General features: G+C 39.4%; 2 protein-coding genes across 5 annotated transcripts in view; both read right to left on the bottom strand.

Moving 5' to 3' along the window:
* The window catches only part of arhgef12a (Rho guanine nucleotide exchange factor (GEF) 12a), a 34235-nt gene extending 16658 nt beyond the window's left edge, over positions 1–17577 (bottom strand). Inside the window, exons 1-4 of one of the 3 annotated variants that reach the window (XM_044031810.1) lie at positions 16196–17577; positions 2992–3012; positions 2135–2226; positions 412–477 (exon numbers count right to left, since the gene is read on the bottom strand). In XM_044031810.1, coding sequence (XP_043887745.1) covers positions 412–477; positions 2135–2226; positions 2992–3012; positions 16196–16227 — 211 coding nt within the window. In that variant the 5' untranslated portion in view covers positions 16228–17577. The remainder of the gene's footprint in view (positions 1–411; positions 478–2134; positions 2227–2991; positions 3013–16195) is intronic. The other 2 variants (XM_044031811.1, XM_044031812.1) reach the window with 2 other exon arrangements.
* A 2514-nt stretch (positions 17578–20091) lies between these two features.
* On the bottom strand, positions 20092–24959 carry tlcd5a (TLC domain containing 5a). 2 transcript variants are annotated; one of them, XM_044032410.1, is made up of 3 exons: positions 23984–24959; positions 22228–22431; positions 20092–21802 (listed from the first exon to the last, which is right to left on the bottom strand). In XM_044032410.1, the coding sequence occupies exons 2-3, from the start codon at positions 22421–22423 to the stop codon at positions 21270–21272; spliced, it is 729 nt and encodes a 242-aa protein (XP_043888345.1). In that variant the 5' UTR covers positions 22424–22431; positions 23984–24959; the 3' UTR covers positions 20092–21269. The 2 variants fall into 2 exon arrangements, with proteins under 2 accessions (XP_043888345.1, XP_043888346.1); XM_044032411.1 differs by lacking the exon at positions 23984–24959 and having other exon boundaries at positions 22228–23067.
* Positions 24960–24971: the final 12 nt, after the last annotated feature.

The following is a 24971-nucleotide window of genomic DNA, read 5'->3' as shown; positions in this document are numbered from 1 at the left end:
AACCACCTGGATCATTTGCTAATCTATATTTATATCAAAACAAATGCTCCTAAATTAAAGCTTCTCAGTTGTTAGGATCTTATGCTTTTGTTGTTGAGCGTCAACAACATTAAATTGTAGCTGAACAAAACTAAGCGATATCTACAAAAGGACATTTTCCACATGTCTCTAAAAATTTCAATTATCTTTTCCACCCACAAGTTTATGAGCAGATTATTTTTTTCAGGCCCAGTCGCACGGAAAACAACTGGGAGACACATAGAGCTGAAAAAAATGAAATGAAATGCATTACAGGGAATAAAACATGAGTATTTACAAGTATCACTGAGTAGCAATTTCACAGCAGGGTCTGTATAGAAGTATGTATAGATACTAGTTGTCACAGCAGCCATTCCAGCAGGAGCATCTTACCACAGGACTCAGGCCTCCCCTCTGCTAGCACACTGCTGCTGCCACTCTTCTGCACCACCAGAGCTTCTGCCCACAGCCCCCACCACGCAGATCACAGCACAGACAGCACAGCCGCAAACAAACAACACGGAGAAAACAAGAACAAACAAAAGGAAAGGAAAAAACAAAACAGGAAAGAGAAAATCATGAAGAGAAACAATCATGGGAGAAGAAAAATTAAATAAATAGGTAGTTTGATAAAAACAATAGTTGAAAGCTGGAGTAGGCAGGAGTGTTGTCCCTTAAATTAACTTCTTTCTCTCTTCTAGAGATTTCACTCTACTTATTTGTTGTGACTTCATTGTTAAAGGCCCAACTTATATACCTATACTGCTCCAGTATACAGCTGGAAACTGGAAGAGAGCCTTCATGTTAGGACTCAAGTATGAGCAATTTGCAATCTGTTTTAGTATGCTGCATACACAGCTGGTGCAATGATCACTGTCATTTCGTGTGTCTGTTTTGCGAGTGGTGGTAAAAAGTGATGGTAAAAAGAGGCAATACTTAAATAAAATAAATGAATAACTTAAATGTTACAGGTTATGATGCAGTGAATCATCAGTTAACATCACCCCTGAGTATGTGACTTCTCCTGCCCACACGCTAATAAACCCAGGCACCTAATTGTGACAGAAAAGGCAACAAAGAGGAAATATAGCAAAGGATTCATGCCAACAGCAGATGTCTAGTCGGAGGCAAACTGAAATATTGATGCATCATGCATCAGGCATGCAAAAGATCATAACATACATTTGATTATGAAAGAAAAATAAACTAACTAAGGACAATAATATGTGTGTTTGCTCCTCTGTGATCACTGTGCACTTCATCTCTCTCATCATTTCAAACATTCGTAAACAAACAAGGTTTTATTTTGTGTTACCACTGAGAGACCAAAGCTTCTCTGTGCTCTGTTGCATCATACTGAGATAAGCCACCACATGGTGCAGACGATTTTCAGTTCTGTTTTGAATACAGAAGCCATATCTCAAATCACTCTGCCCTTATTGATGGCAGATAAGATGGGGGAGGGTCACCCAATCAAACTAGCCCATTTTTGAAACCGACCATAACAATCTCGACCTGCAACAAACTTGCTAACAGGAGTTCATGACAACCTTTGCGACTTTAAGACCTTAACATCTATATCAAGACCACCCAACGATTTAAGATGTAACAGCCATGTGTGTGGACCTTTAACATGCAGCTGCTGTGTTTAACCGTCCAGTGCTTGTCTGTGTACAAAACTGCAACTTCAGACTAAGACAATAAAGACATAATGGTAATGTCCAGAGTTGGACTTGTCCCAAGATAAGACCCAAACAATTATCTCACCTCAGACCACACAAATAAAAATGTATGCACAGCACAAAGCATAAAGAGAAAGATGTTCACACCACCTTTCACAATCCTGGCATGGTTTGTTCAAACCACACGCTTGTCTTATGAGACTGTTTGTGTGTGTGCCTGTGATATGAGTGGAAAAAAAGAGTAAGAAAGAAATGGTTGAGAGAGGGACAGATAGAAATATACAGCATGTGGCAGGTAGCAAGATAAAGTGAGGCATACATAGATAGAAAGGCAGGATGAAAAAAGGATTTCTGATGCAAAAAGAGAGCATGAATAAAAAAACATAACAGAGAAGAGGATCAGTATGGACCTGGAAATAAAAACAGTAAATTACCTGTAGGGTCAAACTCATTGGAGAGAAGTGAGGATTTGTCACTTTTGGGTTTCTTGTCTGGGGGATGGTCTTTACTGAGAATGCTGCTGGTTCTAGACAGAGAGGAAACCCCATGAGAAAAAGAGAGAATAATAATCCTGCACACAAAAAAGCAAACTTTTGGCATTCATGCGTATCTGCCATGTATGTATAGCCACATACACATTGTAGTCTTGTGAAGTGTAACATTTTCCGCAGGGTAATTTCATCTTGCTGTGCTACTTGCTTGTGCAAACTCTATAGGCAAATTAAGGTTTAGGAGGAGTTACAATTGTTCACTTCATCATTGAGAATAGTGTGGCATAAGGTCCTCCCAGTGTATGAATCATGCCGAGTGTGTCTACTGTATAATGTGACAGCCACGGAGGACGTGGAGCCACTCAACAGAGTGCCCAGAGAGCAAAGCCGGAGAAAGGACACTCCTCAGTCGAGGTGCCACAAGGCCAGACTCGAGCTTGAACCTTGGGAGGCTATGTATGGCTGCCTCTGCCTATACCGGCCCCAACTGTGAAAGGCCACTGTTCTGTTCACAGTGAAAGGCAGTGATGGGCCGCCCTTAGAAGAGGGACCCCTTTGTCAGTCACTGTGTGCGTGTGTATGTGTGTACATGGGTGGGGGGGAGGGTTGTAGGGTGTGGGGTATGTTTAGTCCAAACTCTGAAGACTTCTGTGTTGCAGCACACCAGGCCTAGTAAATCCTGCCTCATTTCCCTCATCTAGAGCTCTGCAAGTGTGTGTGCGTGGGTTGCCATAGAATTACCTAACCATAAGCATGCACGTCTCCACAATTAAATAGGGGAAAAAAATGAAGATTCTTACCTGTTCGCTTTCTTGGGAAACCTGCAAGATAAAGGAGAATGACCATCAGTCTCCAACCAAAATGACATGACAGACTAACAGACGGACACCGTAAATTGCTATGTGGAGAGTGAAAAACAAGATGCCAATCTAGCAGCTTCCCCTGGATGAGAACCACATAGTGATAAACATGATAATCCCGAGTTCTTTGGCTGCGGATTAAAGCCTTTTCCAGGTCAAATGTCCTCAGATGTCAAGTTGTGTCTGCCACACTTAAGTTCCTCACAGACATCATGACTTGACAGTAATCATATCATAATCGTATCCGTGGCCTGTTTGGGACCGACTGCTGCCACAGAGTGATTAAATAATTTAGGGATATCGTCAATGTTTTTCCAGTATTGACTTGCTGCTCATTATTGCAGTAGGTTTTCACTATCTTTAGTATTTAACCTTGAAGAGTCAAAAGTAAGATTTAGGACTTAAGGTCTCCGTCTTCACTTAGACACTCCAAACAACTGAAAAAGAGCACTTATTAGCAGCTGTAGACGTACGCTACTTACAAAACCTGACTTGGCAATTCTTACACCAGAACTAAATTTAACTCCATTAGCCTGTGATGGATGAATTAAGTCACAAACCATACTTAAAATTAAGCACATTTCCCATGTATGTTATCTGAAAGTGACTTTATGAATGGGCAATGTAAATATGTTATTGTACTGCATTGTCCTCTGTATGGAAAACCTCCTGAAGAAGGATAAAGTGGGTGGCCCCACACCTCTTTAGTATTTTGGTCTGCACAGTCAGATCATTTCTTTCCATGTAGATGTAAAAGCCACTGTGATAGGGTTGAAAGTTATATTGTTATAGAGATACAATTATGTCTAAAACTATACAATGACACATAAACTTTATTGTGGTGATGTGGAAAACATGAACGAGTCTAATGCCTGAACCAGGATATCATCCCACAAATGTTAACCAATGTTCAGATTTTATTGCCATGCCCGCATTTCTTTATTTAGGTAATGTTTTCCTCAGTGCCATAATGTTAATGTCAAGCTGTGTTTGACCTAGTGAAATTAACAAAATATGCAGTACACAGTAAACTATATGCGTTGTAAAATGTCAAGCTTCTGCAATGGTGAACTTTCATTTTCCAAAGCAAAATATATATAATACGGAACCCTTGTAAGATAAATTATATATTGCAGAACAGCAGTTCTTCCGCATAGAGGAGGTCTCACGAATGACTGGCCCACATTTACTCCCTTTCTCCTGGCGACACTGTGTCCCATTCAGACTCATGCAGGGGCAGCTGAATGGCCCGTTTATGAAAATGCCTCAGACTGTAATAAGTTCCAGAGCCTCCAGCTGAAAAAAGAAAAACGTAACTCTACGTAGTCCACTCCCTAAGAAACCTCTGAAGTGGAGAGATGGAAAAGTCAGCACATAAACACACACTGAAGTGGGACATGCGTACACACAAGCCCAGGGTCGGCAAAACTGAGTAGGCACATGTTGTTCTTGGTAGATCATACAGGAACAAATGAAAACATGACAGTGAGACTGGGGCAAAATGATGCATCAGACCATCTGTAACATCTATGCTTAACTTATCAAACAATATAATGCTCTAAACCTAATGTTCTAATAGTGTCTGAGCAGAGTAAACCCTAGCATTAAATGACATGTGGAAGACACATTGGAAGAATGAAGAGAAAAAGGGTCAATTAAAAGAACAGAGACTGAGAAGACTTGAAGCGTGGCAAATGAGGTGTTAATGTTACAGTGGAAAAAGAGCTAAATTAAGTCTGGACACTGGAGATGTTGAGCAGTATATGAGAATGAAAATCCTTAATGTTTATGACAAAAAAAAGAAAAAAAAAGTGCAGGAAACTGCAGGTCGAGACGAATAAATCACTGAGCTTAAAAATACAGGAACAGGAGTTTCAAGAATGTCAAACATATAATGAATTTCATCATTATAATAACAATACTATAACACAACACTTTTGGCCAGCATTTTTTTATATCAGTGTACAATCAGAAGATTGTGTGAATTGATTTTCATTTGGACCACCATGTTTTAGTTAATGAACAAACTAAACATGTTTTGACTTGTGATGCTAATTGAAGGCCACATAGGTTCTCCAACACACTTGGAAGGTAATGTGAGGGATATATTTAGCGGCAACACATAACTTCGCAGATCACTGATGCAACCTTTTAATGCACTGTACCTTTAAATTATAGGTAGCGTTTCTACATGGTAACCCCTAAATATCCTACCACACAGAACCCGACACTGCCAGGTTTCTGCTTGTTGTTGTATGTATGCCTTCACCCATCCATGTCATGTGCTGTGACTTGGAATTAATTAAATGAAAAGGCAAAATGGAATTTAAGTCAGATTCCTTGAATGTGTTCAAATGCTTGGCAAAGCTGAATCAGACAGAACACAAAAATGCAGCCTGAACAGAAGCCATAGAATTCTACAACACGGAGAGTTTTAAAGCACAACCATCAGCATCATTACTGTAGGGCTGTCACAAATCCATCAAATCATCAAAAAAGCCAAGGGGATTCATGATAACATTATTCTAATATTTCTCTAATAATACAATCGTAAACCACTGTACTTTCTATAGAAACAATGTTTTAACTTTGATTATGGTGGGTTTCATGTTTCTTGGCAAATGAAATACACTCACAAAATACTAATACCGATTGTGAGTGTGAGAAGGATAGTTCTGAGGTCACGGTGATCTTAATGATCACTTAATTGTAATCAGTTCATGTTCGTCCTTGAGTCCAAGTGAAAGTTTGTGTCAAAACTGTAGAAATCTCCTCAAAAAATGTCTCTGATATCACATCAAACAGAATGGGATGGACATAGAGACAGACAACATCATTTCCCTGGCCACGAGTGTTGCCAGCTCAGATTAAAAGGGGCGATAAACACACACTCACACTCGGCTGAACAAAGATGATATGTTCACTCTTGCGGGCAATTCAAAAAGGAGTTATTATAAGAAAGAATTGCATTTCCTTGTTTACCTTTCAACATACTGTCCATGGCAACCGGAGAGACAGAAAACATAGATAAAGTATTAGAGCTGGGACAATATGATTTAATCATGATTTGATTGTATCATGATACTTGTGCCAATTTGACTTGTATCGCAAGGATAATTTATTGAGACTCAATTATACAAGTGTAGTGATTAAACAAAACTGCAATAATACATTATGCAGTTAGTCTTTTCTACTTAATACTGAATTATACATTACTCGATTGACACAATAACCCACAAGCCATATTTAAAAAATCAAAGCACCTCTGCTAATAAAATAAAATACAACAACATAATGTTTAAAGTAGACCGCTTTATTTAGCCGACCCTGCCAAAGTAGAAAATTAAGTGTTTGTTTTTCTTCAAACCCTGCCTACTTCACTGTGTTCACTAAGCTAGTGTAGTAATAAAATAAAATGCTGGGTAAATATGAATGGAGCCTCTCACAACAGTACACAGCACAAAAGTTCAAATGTTAACTGAAAAATGGTCGTTTCAAAACACTGGATTTCAGTGACAAAAATAACTTTTAACTTCTTCTTCATGAGGTAAATAAAGCTTTATTCAAATAAGTATACAAGGGATGCACGATATTATTGGCACAATATAAATATTGGCCAACATTGCCTTTACGACGTATATTCGGATATCAACAAACACACCAGTGCCCCTGATATGACTAATGACTAAAACACTTGACTGAATAAGCTGCTACCTCCTTGACTTCTATGCTTGCACCTTCTCCAAATGTTATTTTAAGTTTATTCATTCTGCACAATGAAGAAAATGTATATCTACATCTGCTGCTGCACAATAACAGAGACAAAATGAACCATGCCATGGGGAATAAGGAAAGAAAATAGACGTTATCATGAAATGAATAGACCAAACACAAGAGAGAGAGGTTTTCCCAAAGTAGCATATCGGTTGTATACACAAAAATGCAGGGGTGGCATTTTGAGATTTCCCCCACTCTGGGACCCGCTTTCCAAAATTAGCTTCTTCTCAGACTTTTAGCTGAGATGTGTCTAACATACAGTCAGTTGTGTATACTGTTATAGTTGCCAATGAGACATTATAGTAAAGCAAATCCAAAGAGATGTTTGCTGCAGTGACTCTGTATCTTCACTGCCACACGGCCATAGCTCTAATTAGTTCAGAACTACATGGTTTCACATCCTTGTTAATTTTTCTACTCCATTCTACTCCACTGCTTTTGTATACACAGTTACAAGAAAAATACAACTTGAAAATAGGCCTATAAGAGGTTAAATCATTGCTTGATTAAACTGATAGCAATAAGTAATTTGAAGATGTCAGTTGCAAATTATATTATCTCACATTGACAGTGCAATGGAATGTTCTCACGGTTGTTAAAAATATTTCAATAAATATATTATTCTGCTAAGAATCTACAAAGCCATACAAAGGTTTCAGTATCAAACTTCCTAAATCCATTAAATTCTGGAGATCTAGCTGTGAAAGTCTTAAGGTTTAATCTCAGACTTCTTCCTGGATCAGTCCATTAAATATGCAGGGAGTGAGAACGGCAGAGAGAAGGCAGAGTCAGAACAGGGTGGGATAGGAGGGAAGGGCAGCGGTGGAGCGGGCCTGGGCTTGAATGCTCCATTGAGGTTTGGTGTTTTGATGGAAAACTGTGGCAGAGCTGGGCCAACTGTAGCAACAGTGGCAGCAAAAGAGAGGCTGGGACCGGACCAGACGTGGAGAGAGAAAAAGAAGTGAAAGAGGGAGGGACAAGCAGTCCTCTGGGAGCAGGACTCTGACACACAGTCATTTCTGTGAAAGGGTCTTCGGATTAAAGAGGAAAGAAATCAGTAAACTATAAGGATCTACCCCAAATACTGCATAATTCCGAAGAAGCTCTTTAGGTTTTAATTTTTAACTTGAGTTGCATTATAATCCACACATTTCACATTTTAAAACACTGAAAATAGGGATAGTCTTGCAATCGCCAGATAAAAAAAATGTTGGACAGAATCAGCATTTTGCTCAACAGTAGATCTTAGGTACACCACAGGGAAGAGTTGAGAAAGTCTCAACTTCATGCTGACACCTCTAACAACCAGGCTCTGGTAATCACATGATCATGATAGTCTTGAAATTCAGCTGACATGAAAAACATATTTATGTCAAAGAACTTTAAACTACATGGAAGACGGACTGATGTTCACAGTCTCTGTCTCCCTAACTATCTATGGCTATGTTTAGACTAGCTTTCGCACAACAAAGCAAGTAATCATATTTAGGATTATGTGTCCACTCTATCTGCATGTGTTGCACTGATCACTATGTAGGGATGCCTGTATGTGAGACAGATTTCAAGCAAAGTTGCAGGAAGAACAGGGTGCAATGCATCATTTAGCTCTCCAAGCTATCTCCCTGCCAAGTTGTGGTGCAGGACCGGTGCACACAAAAGGTTGGTGATGGAGGAGAAGGAGACACATTTATTGCAAGGTTGTATGCTGTAATCACAGCCAGGTTCAATTTGCAGTGAAAGGTTACGTCACCAGTTTTGACGTTGTTGTGTGGTGCAATGAGACCAATGCAAAAGACAACCTGAAATCCAAAAAAACATTTGGGCAATCAAGTGAGTTCTAAATCAGATGCAACCGTATAAAATTTTATCTGGTTCCACTTCAAATCAGATTTGCGAAATTCTATTTAAATACCAATATGGATCGAATTTAGATATGCCCATGAAAAAAAAGAATACAAATAAAAAAGAACGTAAGTATTCTCAATAAGGCATGTGACTCTATACACCTAGTAACTATCTAGGGTAATGTGATCATGTGTCAGCATAACAAAGTACAGACATGAACACACCCAAGATGCACTTGGGACTCATTTGAGATCTGATCACTGAGACCACATTTGTAGGTGATCCGTGAAGAATTTTTTTTTTTTCCAGTGTGAATGCAAATGCATTCAAGGCCACAATGAAGAAGAGCTGACATAATCTGAACACTTTTCCTTTGCTAAATGTTACTCAATTGCACAGCTGCATGCAGCACGCTGATTCACTCGACTCACTCGACTCACAGTTGCTGTTGAAGTTTTGTCTCCAACCAGAAGCAGAGCTACACAAATCACAGCTAAGGTGTTATTGGTGCTGGGAGAGGTGGGGCCTCGTCTAAAACTGGGAGAGGTTTTGGGAGTTGCCTGCAGGCTGCAGAGAGCAGACTGAGGTGTGTTCCATTCCAGGAAGTGAAATACAACATATCCCTCTTGCACACTGCCACACATCCTTAGATGTCAGACTAAGCTATAAAAATTGGCAGATTTGGAATCAAATTCCATGGTAATGATACGGTTTCCTTAGCTGGTTTTTGTGCCGAGTTGAGAGACTGTCCTGCCAAGTAGCTTACAGAACTGGCCTTCGCTTTTTCAGCCAGCCAACCATTCATGCCATTACCTCCTCTTTAAAACAGTTCTGTGATTTTATCTCAGTGATGCAGTTCAACAGCTTCTTCAACAGCTTGATTCAAGGATGCATCCTGCCAGTGTAAGACAACACACACACAGTTTATCTAATCTTTATACCTGAGTCACACAATGTGGGTGCACTCACAAAACACACCAGCCTGCATGACATCACTGCTTTCCACTCCCTGCCACTGAGAGAGAGAGTCTACACTCATACCGTCACACTCACTTCAAAACAGTGTCTGTATTAGAGTGCAGTCTAGCAATACATGTAATTGATGTCACTCTCAACAGGTGACCTTGACAGTGCAATGACGTAGTATTATGCACACTGATGTGATGTTTTTTTAAGAGTTAAGTGAGTGTATGAGACAGGGACAAACTCAGTAAGAGGGACGTGCTGTGTGTTTGAGAGACAAGAGCAATAGCTCTTGAGCTCAAGCTACAGCCTCAGGGGGGAAAACTGTGCCCTTTCTGCCCCAATAAACCTCATCAGGATTCCTAACATGAGGGCCGGGGGATAGACATTTCTTAACGCTATGCCGTCTGCTGTCCTCCAGCTCTGGGAAAGTAAAGGAAGTAGTTCAACATGCTAGACTGTCGACACTGCTGCTGGTTGTGAGGCCTTCCAAACGTGGATAACTTTTTCTTCTTAATCTGGGAGTAACTGAGAAAATGAGCCGATTCTCCTGATAACGTATTAATATCCCGATGAATTGGTTTTGAGGGGGACGGTGCTTATTTTTGCACAAGAGTGTGAGATATGTTGATATTTCTACCATCCAAGGACACCTTGACATGTGAAACAATTATAATGATTTGTTATCCTGCAGTGATCTCTAAACAGCTGTGAGATGCATAACTATGACATTTCAGCTGATGCAACAGGAGTAAAAGCACATTACTGACACTTCTCCCCAAAGCTATAAAACAGTTCCATCTATTACACTGTGTGAACAAAAAAAACAAGCCAGATGATACTTAATACACTGAGTGATTCATAACTAATGGAAAAAGTCCTTCAATGGGACACTCATGGGGCAACAAGAAGACTGATTCTTATGGCAAAGGTGTAATCATTTAACCATTTTCTTCTTCTGTATTTTGAAGGCATCCAGAAAAAAAGTGCCTTTCACTCAACATTGCAGGTTATTAACCGAAAGTATGGTATTGTAAAGACAGAATAGCAGTGTGATACTGTCTAGTCACCCCTGGATCAGCACAAACAGGCAGTGCGGTCACAGTGCTGCAGCAAGTTTTTGGTCTCTCTACAACAACCCCTTTCCCAGATCAAGGACTGGTCTGTGTGACTCAAAGCACTGATTGTTGTCATAGTAGGCAACCTCACAAACTATAATCCATTATTCATTATGAATTACAGCTCTTATCTGCCACAAGCATCGACAGATAAACAGCAACCTCTTTCCATGTGATTTGTGACCATGTTAAATTCCCTGCATTCAGTGACAGCATACATTTTCAGATGTTCTGATACCAGTATAGGAAATGCTCATGAACTACCCAAAATGTCAGACTGGGCATTGGTGAGTGTATGAATCTTTGCAAAATTGTGCCTCCTCTGCAGCTCTGAAACAACAGTGGCCTTACTAGCAAGTACTGTTCAGCCACCATGGAGCAGAGAGGAGGAAAGTGAGAACTACAGATATCATCATCCCATGCCTCTCATGGATTATGGCTCAGCTCAAGAACTAGAGAATACGATGGACACAAGTGTGAGAGTAAGATTAAGAGCAGAGGTAGGGGGCTTAGGAGGGTGAATGAAGAACGAAGTCCTGAAAATATGCATGTTACCTGACTCAAACCTTTGGTTTTACTATTGTAAATGGTGGTTGGTTGGCTGTTGGTTAGCTCCAGCATTATCATTAGAGCTGTATTACAATTACAAAAATCATTAAGTGTCTGTGTGGATACTATCACAATATCTCAATAAATATCATATATCAGTATATCGTAATACTGACTTTTTAACACAGTGGTATCATTAAAATACAGAGTTTCTTTTTTTTCCTTTGAATAAATTGTCTCTATTATAGTGTACAGTATCTCATGGGGCAAGGCAGAATATCAAGCACAGCAAGCTTGAAGGCACTAGCCTACTTCATGGCTAAGAACCCACATGGACATGTGAGTGCATGACACTTGGGTAAGAAAGCTCTCTCTCCTTGTCCATTTCTCTCCATTGTTGTGATTCAGTCTTTTGTGAAGTGGAAGTAATGCTAGAGCCCTGCAGCTATCTTGGCTAACAAGGCAGAATTGTAAAAGGTGTCTACAAGCATCAGGATCACAGAACTGGGTGACAGACCCCAAGTCCATCAGCACACAGCCTCAGCTACTGTTCAGACCCCTCCCACTTTATAACATTACTACTCCTGGAGCATCACCTGGTTCTTTCCTCTCTGCAATATATCTCTCTTTTTCTATCTCAATTTCTTTTAGCCACCCTCAACGTGACTAAGATAACTAAATAATAACTGCCCTTACAAAACACAAACAGATCGAGCATTCACACAGAATGGGTTATTTTTTGGAAACAAAATCCCTGTTCACTTTTCATTTGTAACTTCAAAAGTACAAATGATGCAATTGTAAATGCCCTCAACCGGAAAGGAACGGTTTAATTGCAGTGATAATGGATGAAAGCGGGTGGCTGATGCAAGAGTGGAATAAAACACTGGTGTGACTGAGAGCGTGTGTGTAAGAGTGAAATAGGACCTGGTGAGAATGAACAGAGTATGGTGAGAGTTGGTGTGTGCTTGCCAAAGTGACATCTATGTGCGAGTCCTCCTAAAGTTCTCATTCACAATTTATAAATAAACAAGACCAAGAATTTTCTTCAGTCATTTAGGCGCAGGACACTTCATTTAATATGCCACAACAACTGCAATTGCAACAGTAAGTAAGTGGCTTTGACCTTTGACCATCAAAGAAAACGTAAATTGCCTCAAGGCACTAATGTACTGCATTCACAAGAATATAATAGATTTGATGCTACGAGATATTTACATTTGACAACAATACGTTCTTGAGATAAACAATCAAAGAAAAAAGAGAACACAAATATATAATCCTTTCAGCCACAGCCCTCACATTCACAAAAATATAATCCTCCACCCACAACTGACTTCTTGTTTCCTTGGTGAAGTCTTCAAAAAGTACTAATGTACTGAATAACCACCAGTGGGCATCTATGAGAAAATGGATCTTCATTCAGTCAGTACACATCATCCCGAGTTAATGGTCTCAATATCTTGTTTTGTTTTAATTAGGTTCCTGTTTACTAGATAACACATGGCACACGTGAATGGGTACCAGTGTGATGACAGCTGGTATCATCCAATAATGACAGTAATAGATGACAGGTCAGGTGATGCATGTGAAATTACATTTGCAAAATGTCAACATGGCCTCAACCAAAGAAAAATTCTGGAGGCTTCAGAATGCGAGTTCAGATTCTTATGAGGACTTGGTCACTTGTTCGAAAACAATGGAAATTGAAGAACGTATGATAAGCTATCATAACTGGGATTAAGGTACAGTTAGTATTATAATTCTAATTCTGCTCTTGATTTCATCTTAAAGGAATAAGTGAATGCATTTACAGACCTGATGAGAATACACACCACTGAGGGATCTGAGTGCACAACAGCATGTATAAAGATTTTGTCTAGTTCTCAAATATGGTTCCTGAGTTGATGCTTTTTAGCATCAATCCACGAGAGAAAGCACTTAGAAAGGGCAACCCCCAGCTATGGCTGCTCAGTTTCCCACAGTGTCATCACACTCCTGTCTTATTAAATTTTGTCTTTACAAAAAACTTAATCTTTTTGATGTGGATCCGGATCTACACTAAATCTTAAAATTATCTTCCTTAGGCCAATATATCCCCGGACATTTTAATCAAAATCAATATTTTACTATTTGAGCCATGCTGCTCACAGACAGACAAACACGGCCAAAAACATAACTCCATTGTCACTGCCCTGTTTTGTGAAAGATGCAAAAGTCTGTGTACTACCGACTTTTTCTCTCCCCTCTCTACCCAACTGCAGCCATGAAGAAGTAAAAAAAATCCATAAAACTTTGAGTGCTTAGTCTGAACCTGACTGTGGGACTGACACTCATACTGGATAGTCACAGGTGCCTTAGCACCAAACTCACCATGCCCCTACATGTTTCTGGATTTGGGGTCCCATCCTAACTACCAGTACCATATAACTCCATGTTTTGAAACTGAAATGTATTATTTACTAAGCAGAATTTTTAAGGGTTGAACTTTCCAAAAAAAATCAAACAAATGCCCTATTGAGAGCAGCTGACACAGCTCCCCTAGTGTCAGTGCTGGCGAGATGGAGGAAAAACATACTGCATTATGAGGAAGGGATGCCAAGTGCAGGAGACGCATACAAGCAGACTGAACCACAAACATTTCAGGCAAACTGTCAGCTGGTGCTTTTGATAAGAAATCGACCGTTTGGTCAATTTATGCAGTTCAAGGACCAAACTTTTGCTGCTATTTTTATAATTATAATGACATCATTAACATCAAACTACATCAGAAACATCAATAATAAACCATTAAGGACAAACTTAGGACTCAGATGAAAGCCTATCATTATCATTATTTGCAACAGACATGACTTAGCACTTGTCTTCCAACTTGGAGACACTGAATACACTGTCCAACCAGTGCCTTTACCTAACCTGCGCTGGTGGACCTGTAGGAGCACAGTACAGACAGCCAGTTTGCTTCCACCCTGAATGCTATTGTTTACTATTAGTGATGTCACCAGCACCATTTCCCGGGAGGGCCTCAGGGAGAGGGTGGGAAAAACGTGGAGATCAGCAGAACTCAATGACAAAGCGCTAACAGCACACTGAACTGACCCATTGGCAGGCAGCCCAAAACCAAAGGATGCTAGGTGCACAGTCCCTCCACAGCAAAAACTAAATGCACAACACCAAACCAAATGAGAGTGCAGGGACAGGGAAATACAGATGAATGTATGGAGAGAGGAGGAGACTCACAACGCCACAAATCAATAATGTCATTCTCATCAGTCACAGTTGAAAAACACATCCCAAAATTGCTGCATCCTTAACAGTGACTCTTAATTTAAGCAAACTCTATTTTTGTGCATTAGGAAGATAAAGGGCAATTCACTTGCACAGACTATAGTGTCTAAAGATTGCAACCAACCTACATCATGTACACAATGTTTTGCACAAATATAATGGAGTGAATCATGCTCTTATTTTTAGAACACAGAACTTGTGAAACTAAAACAAATATATCATTCCACTTCTGACATAAAGGAAGATAATTATACAGAGTTTTGTATCACTGTCTGCCACAAACATTCCATGGTGGCAGCAAATCTGAATCTGTGACATAATGTACCCTCTAACAGCAATAGCAACCTTATATTAGGTTTCTTAACATTTAATTGTACTCACATTACAGAGGTGAAAGTAATGTTTGTTAGTCATTTCTAATGACACGGTCAAGTATAGATGTTATTTAGCTGTATTGGTTTAGTCAACAATATTACTTGCAGTGTTGTGGCGTATACTGTTTAAACAAAACAATAAACAGCACAACAATGACAATGTTGCCATCACTGCAGTGGGGGAAGGGGGTCACGTAAAATGGGGTTGGGCTTTAGCCTCTCGCTCAAGCAATGGGAATATTTCATTTCCCCACCTGTGCAATAAGCTTTCCTTTGGACAAAATCTACTGCCCACATTCCACTGTATTAACCTGCTCTCCTTGCAGGTGTGTGGGATTCAGGTAGAATGCATTTGATGTAATGCAACAACTTCATTTCCTTTGTTTTTTTGACAAAGTTGATTTTAACTAGAAACCTCTATATTCTTCAAGAACATCGAGTAGAAACATCTTCCTGTAAGACTGCAGAGAATATATCTGTGCTGTATAATGCAACTTATCGGAATGCTACTGAGACTGATCCCTCTATGATTTTGTGTGTCCTTCACGCCATGACACATTATTTAGCCTGCTGATCTTAGCAACAGTGTTCGACCTCTGGGTTTAAGCTGACAGATGCCCAGATAAGGTGATTACTTGACGGAGCTAAGGTTTTGTCTAAATCCAGAGATTGTTATAATAGGTGTAGGGGAAGGTTAGCTTTAAAGGCTTAGAGGTAATTGTGATGTTGAAAGGTGTACAAGGATAGACAGATGACTGTTCCCTCCCTGGCACACAAACAGTGGCAGCAGGCCTTCTTGCTCCCTGGACAAGTGGTACTTAGCTGTCTGCAGAGAACTCCATTATCCATGCTGAGATCAGCAGAGTTTCCATTAAGATGTGTCCTTCCCTTAGTAATTAGATTGTATAACGCAGTTATTACTGTGCACGTCACCACAACGAAAAGCTTCACTATGCAAAACAGACTGTTAATCAGACTGTCGAGAGATAGATAGATAGATAGATAGATAGATAGATAGATAGATAGATAGATAGATAGATAGAAAAAAATATAAAAAATATTAATAATAATATAATAGTAATATAAAAACAATAACAAAACATATTTCCCCACACATGATGCTAAGTCACTGTTTTGAATAAAATAACTTATTTCCATGAGGCCTCAGTTTGTTGATGTAAAGTGCAGACAGTGCATGAACAGAGCATGAGGAGTCACAGTGTACCATACCTGTCAGTGAAGCTAGACTGTGTGTCACTCATTGGGCTTCCGGTTCTAGATTTGCAGCAAATTATATCCGATTAACATTTTCCAGAGTATGATGAGGCGATATCCTGAAGCGTCCTTCTCCGGCATCCGTCTGAAGTACAGGCAGGGGTTTTTAAAATGCTGCTGGTCAATAAATTAATACTAGGAAACTGCAGGGTTGTCACAAGACACGTCCAATCGACCAATATACTCTTATACTCAAAAATACGAGCAGCAATGGGTCTACAGTGCAGCGCTTAAAATACGTGGGCCCTCTGTCGTGTTAAGCTGGACAGTCAGTATATATCCTACCCCGGCGTTTAACAATGTTGTAGCATCAACAATAAATATACCCGGTGGCACAAGTTGTCCCGCATGTGTGAGCTCCTTGTTTGACACCGTTTCGTTCACGTCCCAAATGAAGCGTGTAAACAAATCTGTATTTCCACTGTAACAGACACCCCGGCCCTGCGATGTATGTAGTCCGTCCGTCTGCCTCCACCCCTGCTCCTCGGGCTGAATGTCCTCGGTGCCTCAAATGATCTCCGAAGATGCTGGAAATTCCTCCAGTCCTATTTGGTATTCCCTGCTCCCAAAAATGCCTGTCTGTGGCCGTGGGGAGGACGAGTCTCCTGTGACCATGAGAATCGCTCAACTTCGCGAGTTCAGACGAACCGAGTCACAAATGAGCAAAAACAACAGCAACCAATGTTATACAAGCGCGGATCCAACGAAAAAGAGATGCCTTGGTGGTCGGTTTATAAAACAAGCACATTAAATTGAATGAACAATCATTTTACTGCGAGCAGAGTGGGTTTGAATCTCTCCAGCTACCAGCTAACAAAACACACAAGCTCTTTCAGGAAAAAAAAAACTTTGCTTCGTGTGCAAACTAAGCAAACTCCCGTTCAACAGAATGAACCGGCCAACGTCCAAAAAACGCACCGACTACCGCATAGACGTTGACTGTTTCCGATATATGTCCCCGTGTTATGTCCTTTAAATAAAAAGTGCCCGTATGAAAAAGTCTGTGAAGTCGGTTAGCACTGTGCAGCGCTCCTTGACTCCATGTTTCCAGAATTCAGTCGTTTCTCAGCAGAATTCCCGTGGATGGAAAGCAGGCTAGCTCCGTGGCCAGCTAACGGGGCAGAAAGTAACAAGCAAATCCTCTGTAAGCACCGACCAAAAAACAAACCGAGACGCTTAAAACTTTTGGCGAACGCCAATCGCCATTTTTTCTAATGCTGGACGTTATTTTCTAGAAGAATACAACTTGGAAAAAGGTAGCGAAAATCCCACTTTCTGCCGCTAGCAACGCCCTAGCCAGCTAGCTATGCTGGAGTCCAATAGCGCTTCAACTAACCACTTCCGCCGGGAGATGAGGCGAAAACTCGAGTTGTTTCTGTGTCAGCGTTACAACTTACAGGAAAATAATAACACAGTGAGGACAGTAGCAACAACAGTTAGTGACTGTGAGATTAATTTCAATTAAGATTCATAAAATTATGTTTGAGTTTTATTCAACATTTTATTAGGAAGTCACACCGAGATTAAAATATATTTTGTGCGACCTAATCAAAACATAGACAGTTAGCAGCATTCGCATTTTCAATTGAACCACCACGTTAACAACAAATAACGTAATAAAACAATAGATGCCACAAATAGTGCAAACGTAGAAGAAAGCACATTAACCATTTATATTCATATTATTTGCATATTGAAATAACCATATATCCATGTCAGGCTGCAGAAAATTAATAAGATTTTCCCTTTTCAGTAGACTAGTCCATTAACTGGTCAGTTGAAAAGTAACATGACATTGTTTGACAATGAAATAATATTAAAGAACAATAGGTTAAAACAATTAAACATTTGTGACATTCCTGTGTGTGTCGTTGTCTTCTGTATCACATAAGTGAAAATCTTTGTTTTGAAGTCATGGTCAGACTTTGCCTGAGTCTTTAACAACTTGTGATGGAAATCTTGTTTGTTATTAGTCATTTTCTTGCTCTCACAACAATTAGTGATAGTGATTTGTATGTTTAACCCATCTTCAGTACACACCAGTTGTGAACACACCCAGTGGGCCACACTTATCTACACTTGGGGAGCAATGGGGTGTTGGTTGCCTTGCTCAGGGGACCCCAGCCCTTGGCCTGTCCCAGGATTGAACCAGTGACCTTCTGGTTACAACCCCAATTCCTTTCCTCTTGGCCATAGGCTGCATCTTTTCAGTTTTACTACTTATTGACATTTTAAGGACCAACTTATTTCTCCAAATGTTATTCAGACACCACCTGAGATTACATGCATCATCATGCTCTTGAAGAAAAAATCAAAGAAATGTTATATTAATAAGGCCGTTAATTGATTGACCAAACATCAGCAAAATAAATCAACTACAGGTGAGTAAGTTATCAAGTCAGAAGGGCCTGATTATCTCCACCTTCTTCAACTGGTTGTTCCTTGGCTACAATCATTGTATTACACATATTTGGGCTTTTTGTTGGTCAGATGGTTTTTGTCAGCATTTGTTTACTATTTTCTGGTTTCACCTTATTAATACTTAATGTAAATAACCATTAGTTAATGCCTTAAATGTGATGGTTTGCTTTACCATGACAAGCAAACCTGGCTTGAGAAATTTCTAGTAGGCCTTTCTTTCAGGAGGATGATTAACCTGATAATTGTACGTGTTGCGTTATTATTTTCTTTGTCTTGGCTTCCAGTGGCTTTTTGTGTTTTTCAGTCTGTCTGTGGTTGGTCTGGGATGGGGCGAACACTCATTATGTTCATTATTTACAGCTTACAGTCCAGTCCATTGTCCTCAAATCACAAGAGGCCACTCCTAATGAAACATCCTTAACCCATACACATGACAGATACAGAAGAACAGACTGTGTCAGATTATTGGAGACACAAAAGAGACTTGTCTATCTAGAGGTTTTCATCAATGTCATTATGTTTTAGTTTTTGTGTATTTGTGTATGTATGTATTTATTTATTTACTTTGGTGGGAAGCATCTGCAAACTACTATAGTCAGACAACGATTTACCAAAATAAGGAGAATGCACTTAGGATTACATTACTACATAAATACTCTATTGATCCTGAGAGAAATATAAAAAAGGATCTTGAATGTCATAATGGCCATTTTTGCACTATTGCAGAGACTTTGTCCAGATCGTATTCACCCACAGATAGCTCGTGCTTGTCTATATAATATACTATTCTCTCTACTTACTACACATTTGTTTGACATCATTTATCTCACAAAAAATCCTCTGTTGTGAATTGTAGTCCTACACTTTGACGCATTGCTTATTGACAGGACTTGTTTTCTCAGTTGAGTAATAAACTGTTATGACACCCCCATGTGGACATCGTAGGTAACACCAGTGTCAGTACATTCAGTTTAAAATGCATCCACAAGCACACCAACAATATTCCAAAGGTTTATTTAATTTTACTGAAATTACAAAAGGCAAATCATTAAGCCAGAACTAATAGAGGGTGGTCAATAAACTTTTTGCAAGGGGTTGCACAAAATACACACATACACACAAAGAAGGCACATAAGTTAGACAATTATTTTTCTTGGACATGCAATGACATACAGCTTAAAAGGTGTTGTATGATACAACACAATCACTTTCAACCCAACATAAATTGGAGAACAAAGGGATGGCCAGTGATTTGATAAAAAAAACCTCTTGCATGTAATGATAAAACATATCAGTATACTAGTATGTTTATTATTATTGAATTGGACAACATAGTTCTGTAAATAACCGGTGATCATACAATCAGTAAATGGCAATAATTGTCCATTCTTTATGTGCGTGGCATAACCTTGTGTCAAGACTGAATCTTACATTCTGGTGGACAAAAAAAAAAGGATGGTCCGACTTGCTTGACTGCATGCAATGGTGCTTTAACCACATATTCAAATGTTGCAGGTGCTGTCTTTCAATAATATTAGTGCAACAAAAGTCAGACGGAAGATCAGTAAACTGTGCAGATAGCTCATAGCTCCTCTGACTCAACTATCTTGGCACCTGTTCAGGGTGCACCCCCCCCCTTTTGCTCTGTGTCAGGTGGGATTGGACACCATCAGCCCGGCGACCCTCATGTGGAGGATAAAACGATAGACAACGGCAACTGTCTAGAGGCAGAAAGTGTGATTTTCTGTACCTTTTTCCAAGTTTCAGACAGGAGGAAAAAAGTGCACAGGACAGACTAAAATCAAACAAATGTTAACACAGAAATTACGCACATCACACACAATTCTCTGGAACTGCCACCAAAGCTACAGTATTAACTAATCTCCCTGAGAACAACAACAGTTTAAACAAAAAGACAAAAGAAAAACAACAAACAAACATTCCAAAAAAATCTATCTGAAAACCTTTGATGTAACTAAAAATGTTACATGGACATAAACTAATATTTATTTCCTAATAAAGACCTTACAGACACTACATGGCAACAGTTCACTGCAAACAGCAACATTTTGGCCGATGTGTTGATATAAAATGCTTTGGTTTCTTCACCTTTCCCATTACATAGTAATTACTTCCACCAAGGAGGTAATGTTTTCATTGTTTGGTTGTCTATTTTGTCTGAATATTAGCAGGACTAGGCAAAAACTTGGTGGGAGGGTGGGGTATGTTCTGAGGATGAGGGAAGAACACATTCACTTTAAGAAATGATCTGATTAAGGAGGCGGATACAGGAATATTTTGCACTTACTTCATATAGTAAGGTGTAAGAAGAAGGTTGTTACTGGGTGTTTTTGAAAAAAGTTAATCACTTTCTCAATGCAGATATATGCGGAGGACTAAACTGAAGGAACAGATTAAATTTGATGCAGATCAGGGGTAAGATCCATATTACAGTGCTGGCTGACATGTACTCTCTCTGAGCACCTTTTAGTCTAACATTTAGCAGCAATGCTGAGACGACTATATTATAAATTAAAAAAAATCTCAGCTGAAAATACAAAACACTACCTTTCATTGCCCTTTTCCTTGCGTGTCTAAAACAATGGTATCAGTCCTTCTTTCCTTCATGACCATTAGCTGTCACTGGCTCGAGCTGTTCCATCTTCTGTTTGTGCCAGCTCTTTCTTTTCCGCATGGCAAATCGAACAATGTCCACCATGAACACCCAGGATAGAGCGTACATGGCCACGCCCCCACACTTGATAAAGAATCTGGGTCTCGGCGAGATCAGCTCACAGTACAGCATTGTGCCTCCCACAAAGATTCGCATCACCACAAACAGCAGCACAAACAAGACGTCCACAACATCCCCCAGCAGTGACCTGTAGTGTCCTGTCTGTTTGAGGAACCAGCGTGCCTGCAGGAGTGGGTTGGTGATCTCGCTGCCAAAGAGCACCGCGCACGACTCGATGCCAGACTCCCCCAACCACAGGGTCAAGAGGATTCCCAGGATGCTCATGGTGTGGTGGGCCAGCATAACTGGTCCCTCAGTGCGAAAGTACACACACCAGGCCATGTCAAAAATGAAGTAGCTCAGGCTCACCACCATGGCACTTATCTGCAGTGGGGTGTTCTTAGTACCTTGTATCCACAAGAGAGAAACAGAGTTAAGGTTAAAATACAGAAAAAACAACCAGGTGATCAATGAAATAAAAATTACTTTTACACACAGAAACAAAGTTCTCATGAGAAATAATTAAATGGTCACTGAATGTTTATTCACATTATATTGTCCCATTTACTAGTTTTTTTAGTAAATACATTAACAGTTGTTTCAAGTAACACATTTAGCAATATTATTTTCAGAGTTAACTTAGACAGAGTTAATCAAAAGACATAAGAAATAAACTTACTTACTCACCTCAGCTTTACTTTGAATTATGTAATAAAATGTTTTTATATGTATGGATGCCGGAATGAGGTTTGCCAAAATAAGAAAATATGTGTAAACTATTTAATTTACAATATAATTTATTATTTGAATCCACAAAACGTAGGCCTCCTACCTGGATAAGTGAAAGGCCATGGTCCATCCACATAGCCTATGTATGCTGTTATGCAGACTGCCAGGATGCCATGTACCAGGGTGACAAGGCGACAGTTCCACTCATAGCTCCTGGACCCGTTAAAATTACACAGGGTGAAGTAGAAACAGACCCAGCAGGACAGGCATAGGAGCGAAAAAAACACAAGCAATGCCATCTTCTCTTCTAAAGACACAACAAACAAAACAAACAAAATAAGCAGCTATAAGACACTTAAGAGTTTCTTTCAAAAACTGCAGCAGTCATCAGGTCAACTTGCAATGGCATTACACATTTTGCTCAGTAATATCGTTTACATTAGAAAGACACAGCGTTACCCTTCAAAGACTTGGACTGTGCGCTCCTTTGTAAGTGACCAACAAATAGCCTTTGCTTGAAGTATAATAGCACCATAGTTGGCTGACTGAGGGTCTGGTGGGGTGAGGGGGACGTCTCTTCTTCTGCTGTGACGTTTATTCTCAGGAGGTAAGACCATGCAGAAAGACAGGCCCACCCTTACTGGACTACAACAAGATTTGAGTTTCAAAACTAGAAGAGAGGTTACTGGGCACAAGGTAGTTTTACACTGCTCCACTGCAGTGCACTAAATTAATCAGTCTGAATGTATTGGTTGTTATGTGCAGCAAAGATGACAGTTGTATGAATGAATACATGTATGTCAGGATGTCAGGGAGAGGTGAAGCTGTGCTGTTTTTTGGTCCACTTCAAAGTCACTTTGAGTAATACTGCTGCTAAAAGTGAACAATTTGTCACTAACTCGCTTTCTTTTTTTTTTTGCTACTTGCGTTGTTTGTTGTTTATTATGTTGTTTAGACTTCTTTATTACATAGTATGTATATATACACACACACATAAAGATACTTACATATGTATTTATGTACGTATTCAATATAGTTTCATAATTTATATTTTATTTTTATCTTCCCTTTTAATTTCTTTAGATTCTTGCATGTTTACAGTCTTAGAACGACTCAGGGCTACATTTCACAGTGGGTTGTATGAGTGTAGCAATGCATTTGACAAATAAAACTCTTGAATATTGAACAAAATAGCCCATATTTAAAGAAAAGGATAAAAACAAACACAACTAAAAACATACAAAACAAATGGAAAGATGTATTGCATGTCATGCCAACTCAGTTTGAATTGATAACTAATGACTGTATGCTATGCTATTCATGTTTTGTTGTAGGTCCTGCTATCTTGGTCTGGAAACCCCTGATAAAATCAAAAATATATTTTAAATAAAGTTGAGTTCATTTTTTAGTCTTGTTTTACTTTGCCTTGTTTTAATATTGTAACACTTTAAGTGCATGTCGTGTTGTTTATAAAAGAAGTTTCTCAGAATGTACAAGTGGAATGTCTGTTGAAATGGATACTTCAATTAAAAGACGTCTGATAAATAAAGTTGAATACAGTGTACAGGTGAGATGCTGTGAGGTTAGACGACGGTTTGAACATGGATTTGGTTTTAATTGTGTTCCCATCTAAACCTATTACAGTAAGCCATTTTGTTTTAATCGATAAAGCTGCGTAACAGATTAGGTTGACGTGAAAATATTGAGCTGAAAGTGGAAGCAGAACAACAGCTTGTCCCTGCGTTAGGAGGATGCTTACTGGAGTTAGCTGCATCAGAGAGCAGGCTAACGCAAAGGGCTAACAAAGCGTTATGTTGTCGTATGATGGAAAAGCATTTCAAATAAAAAAGTGTCATTACCTTGAAAGAGCACATATGGCAGGCCTCTTCGCGCACAGTCTCTGTGAAGTTTTATTTTGTTACTGTATGAGAGCGTCGAGGGCGTGTTTTGCAAACACACCAGTGGCTATTTGTCGTTCTTTACCACTGAACTCAGCCGGTAGCGATAACGACAGCCTTCCTCAGCATCCATACAGTCCACATTATCAACCGCTGTACGTGTAGATTTGACAAGGGGCAATCATAAAAAGAGGTATTCCGGTTGTATCAGCCCACACTAGAGCGTGCTTCACAGGACATGGCAGGTTTATTAAATATTTAACAGAAAACGGTATGTTTCATTCTTCCTTGGCGTCTTCCAGAAACCACCAGGGGACTGCCTCATCTTTTACTATGGCGACACCATGTGGTCACTAGATAAATTACACAAACATTTTTCCAACAGCTGGGTGACAAAATGGGAGAATAGTAGTGTAACAGTAATGTAATAAAAGCAGGTAATATAATATAAATACATTTATGTGGGAAATTCACAATATAAATCATGACAATATCAAATGCATGCATAACATTTCTGACTATTTCTGACTTAACTTACTTTTTAAAATGTACACACGTAAAAGGCTAACTGCTGTGCCTCTTTGGGTCCTGACTGAGATTATGGTTTCTGATTAGGCAACAAAAATAAAACATTTTAATCATTTACAAAAAAACTTATCAAAATATTATATTGATAATAGATTACTCCCCTTATTTTTGTTCTGATTTTTGATTTTGTTGCTTCTTTGAAATGAATATCTAGTGGTGTCTTTGCTCCTCGACACAACTGACACGATTGAAAATGTTCACAATTGTCAGCATTTTTGGAATAAACAACTCATTGAATAGTTAAGAAACAAATTGACAGATGATTCACGAATAATGTTCATTGTGACAGTCCATTTTCATTGTGACAGTCCAATTTCCAATCAAGACTCTTCTATGTGCCGTCTAATTAAGAAATAAATGT

The sequence above is a fragment of the Solea senegalensis genome, linkage group LG8 (genome assembly GCF_019176455.1).
Source record: "Solea senegalensis isolate Sse05_10M linkage group LG8, IFAPA_SoseM_1, whole genome shotgun sequence".
NCBI lineage: Eukaryota > Metazoa > Chordata > Actinopteri > Pleuronectiformes > Soleidae > Solea > Solea senegalensis.
Note: the sequence above shows the minus strand (reverse complement) of the source record. Positions and strands in the feature narration are given on the sequence as shown.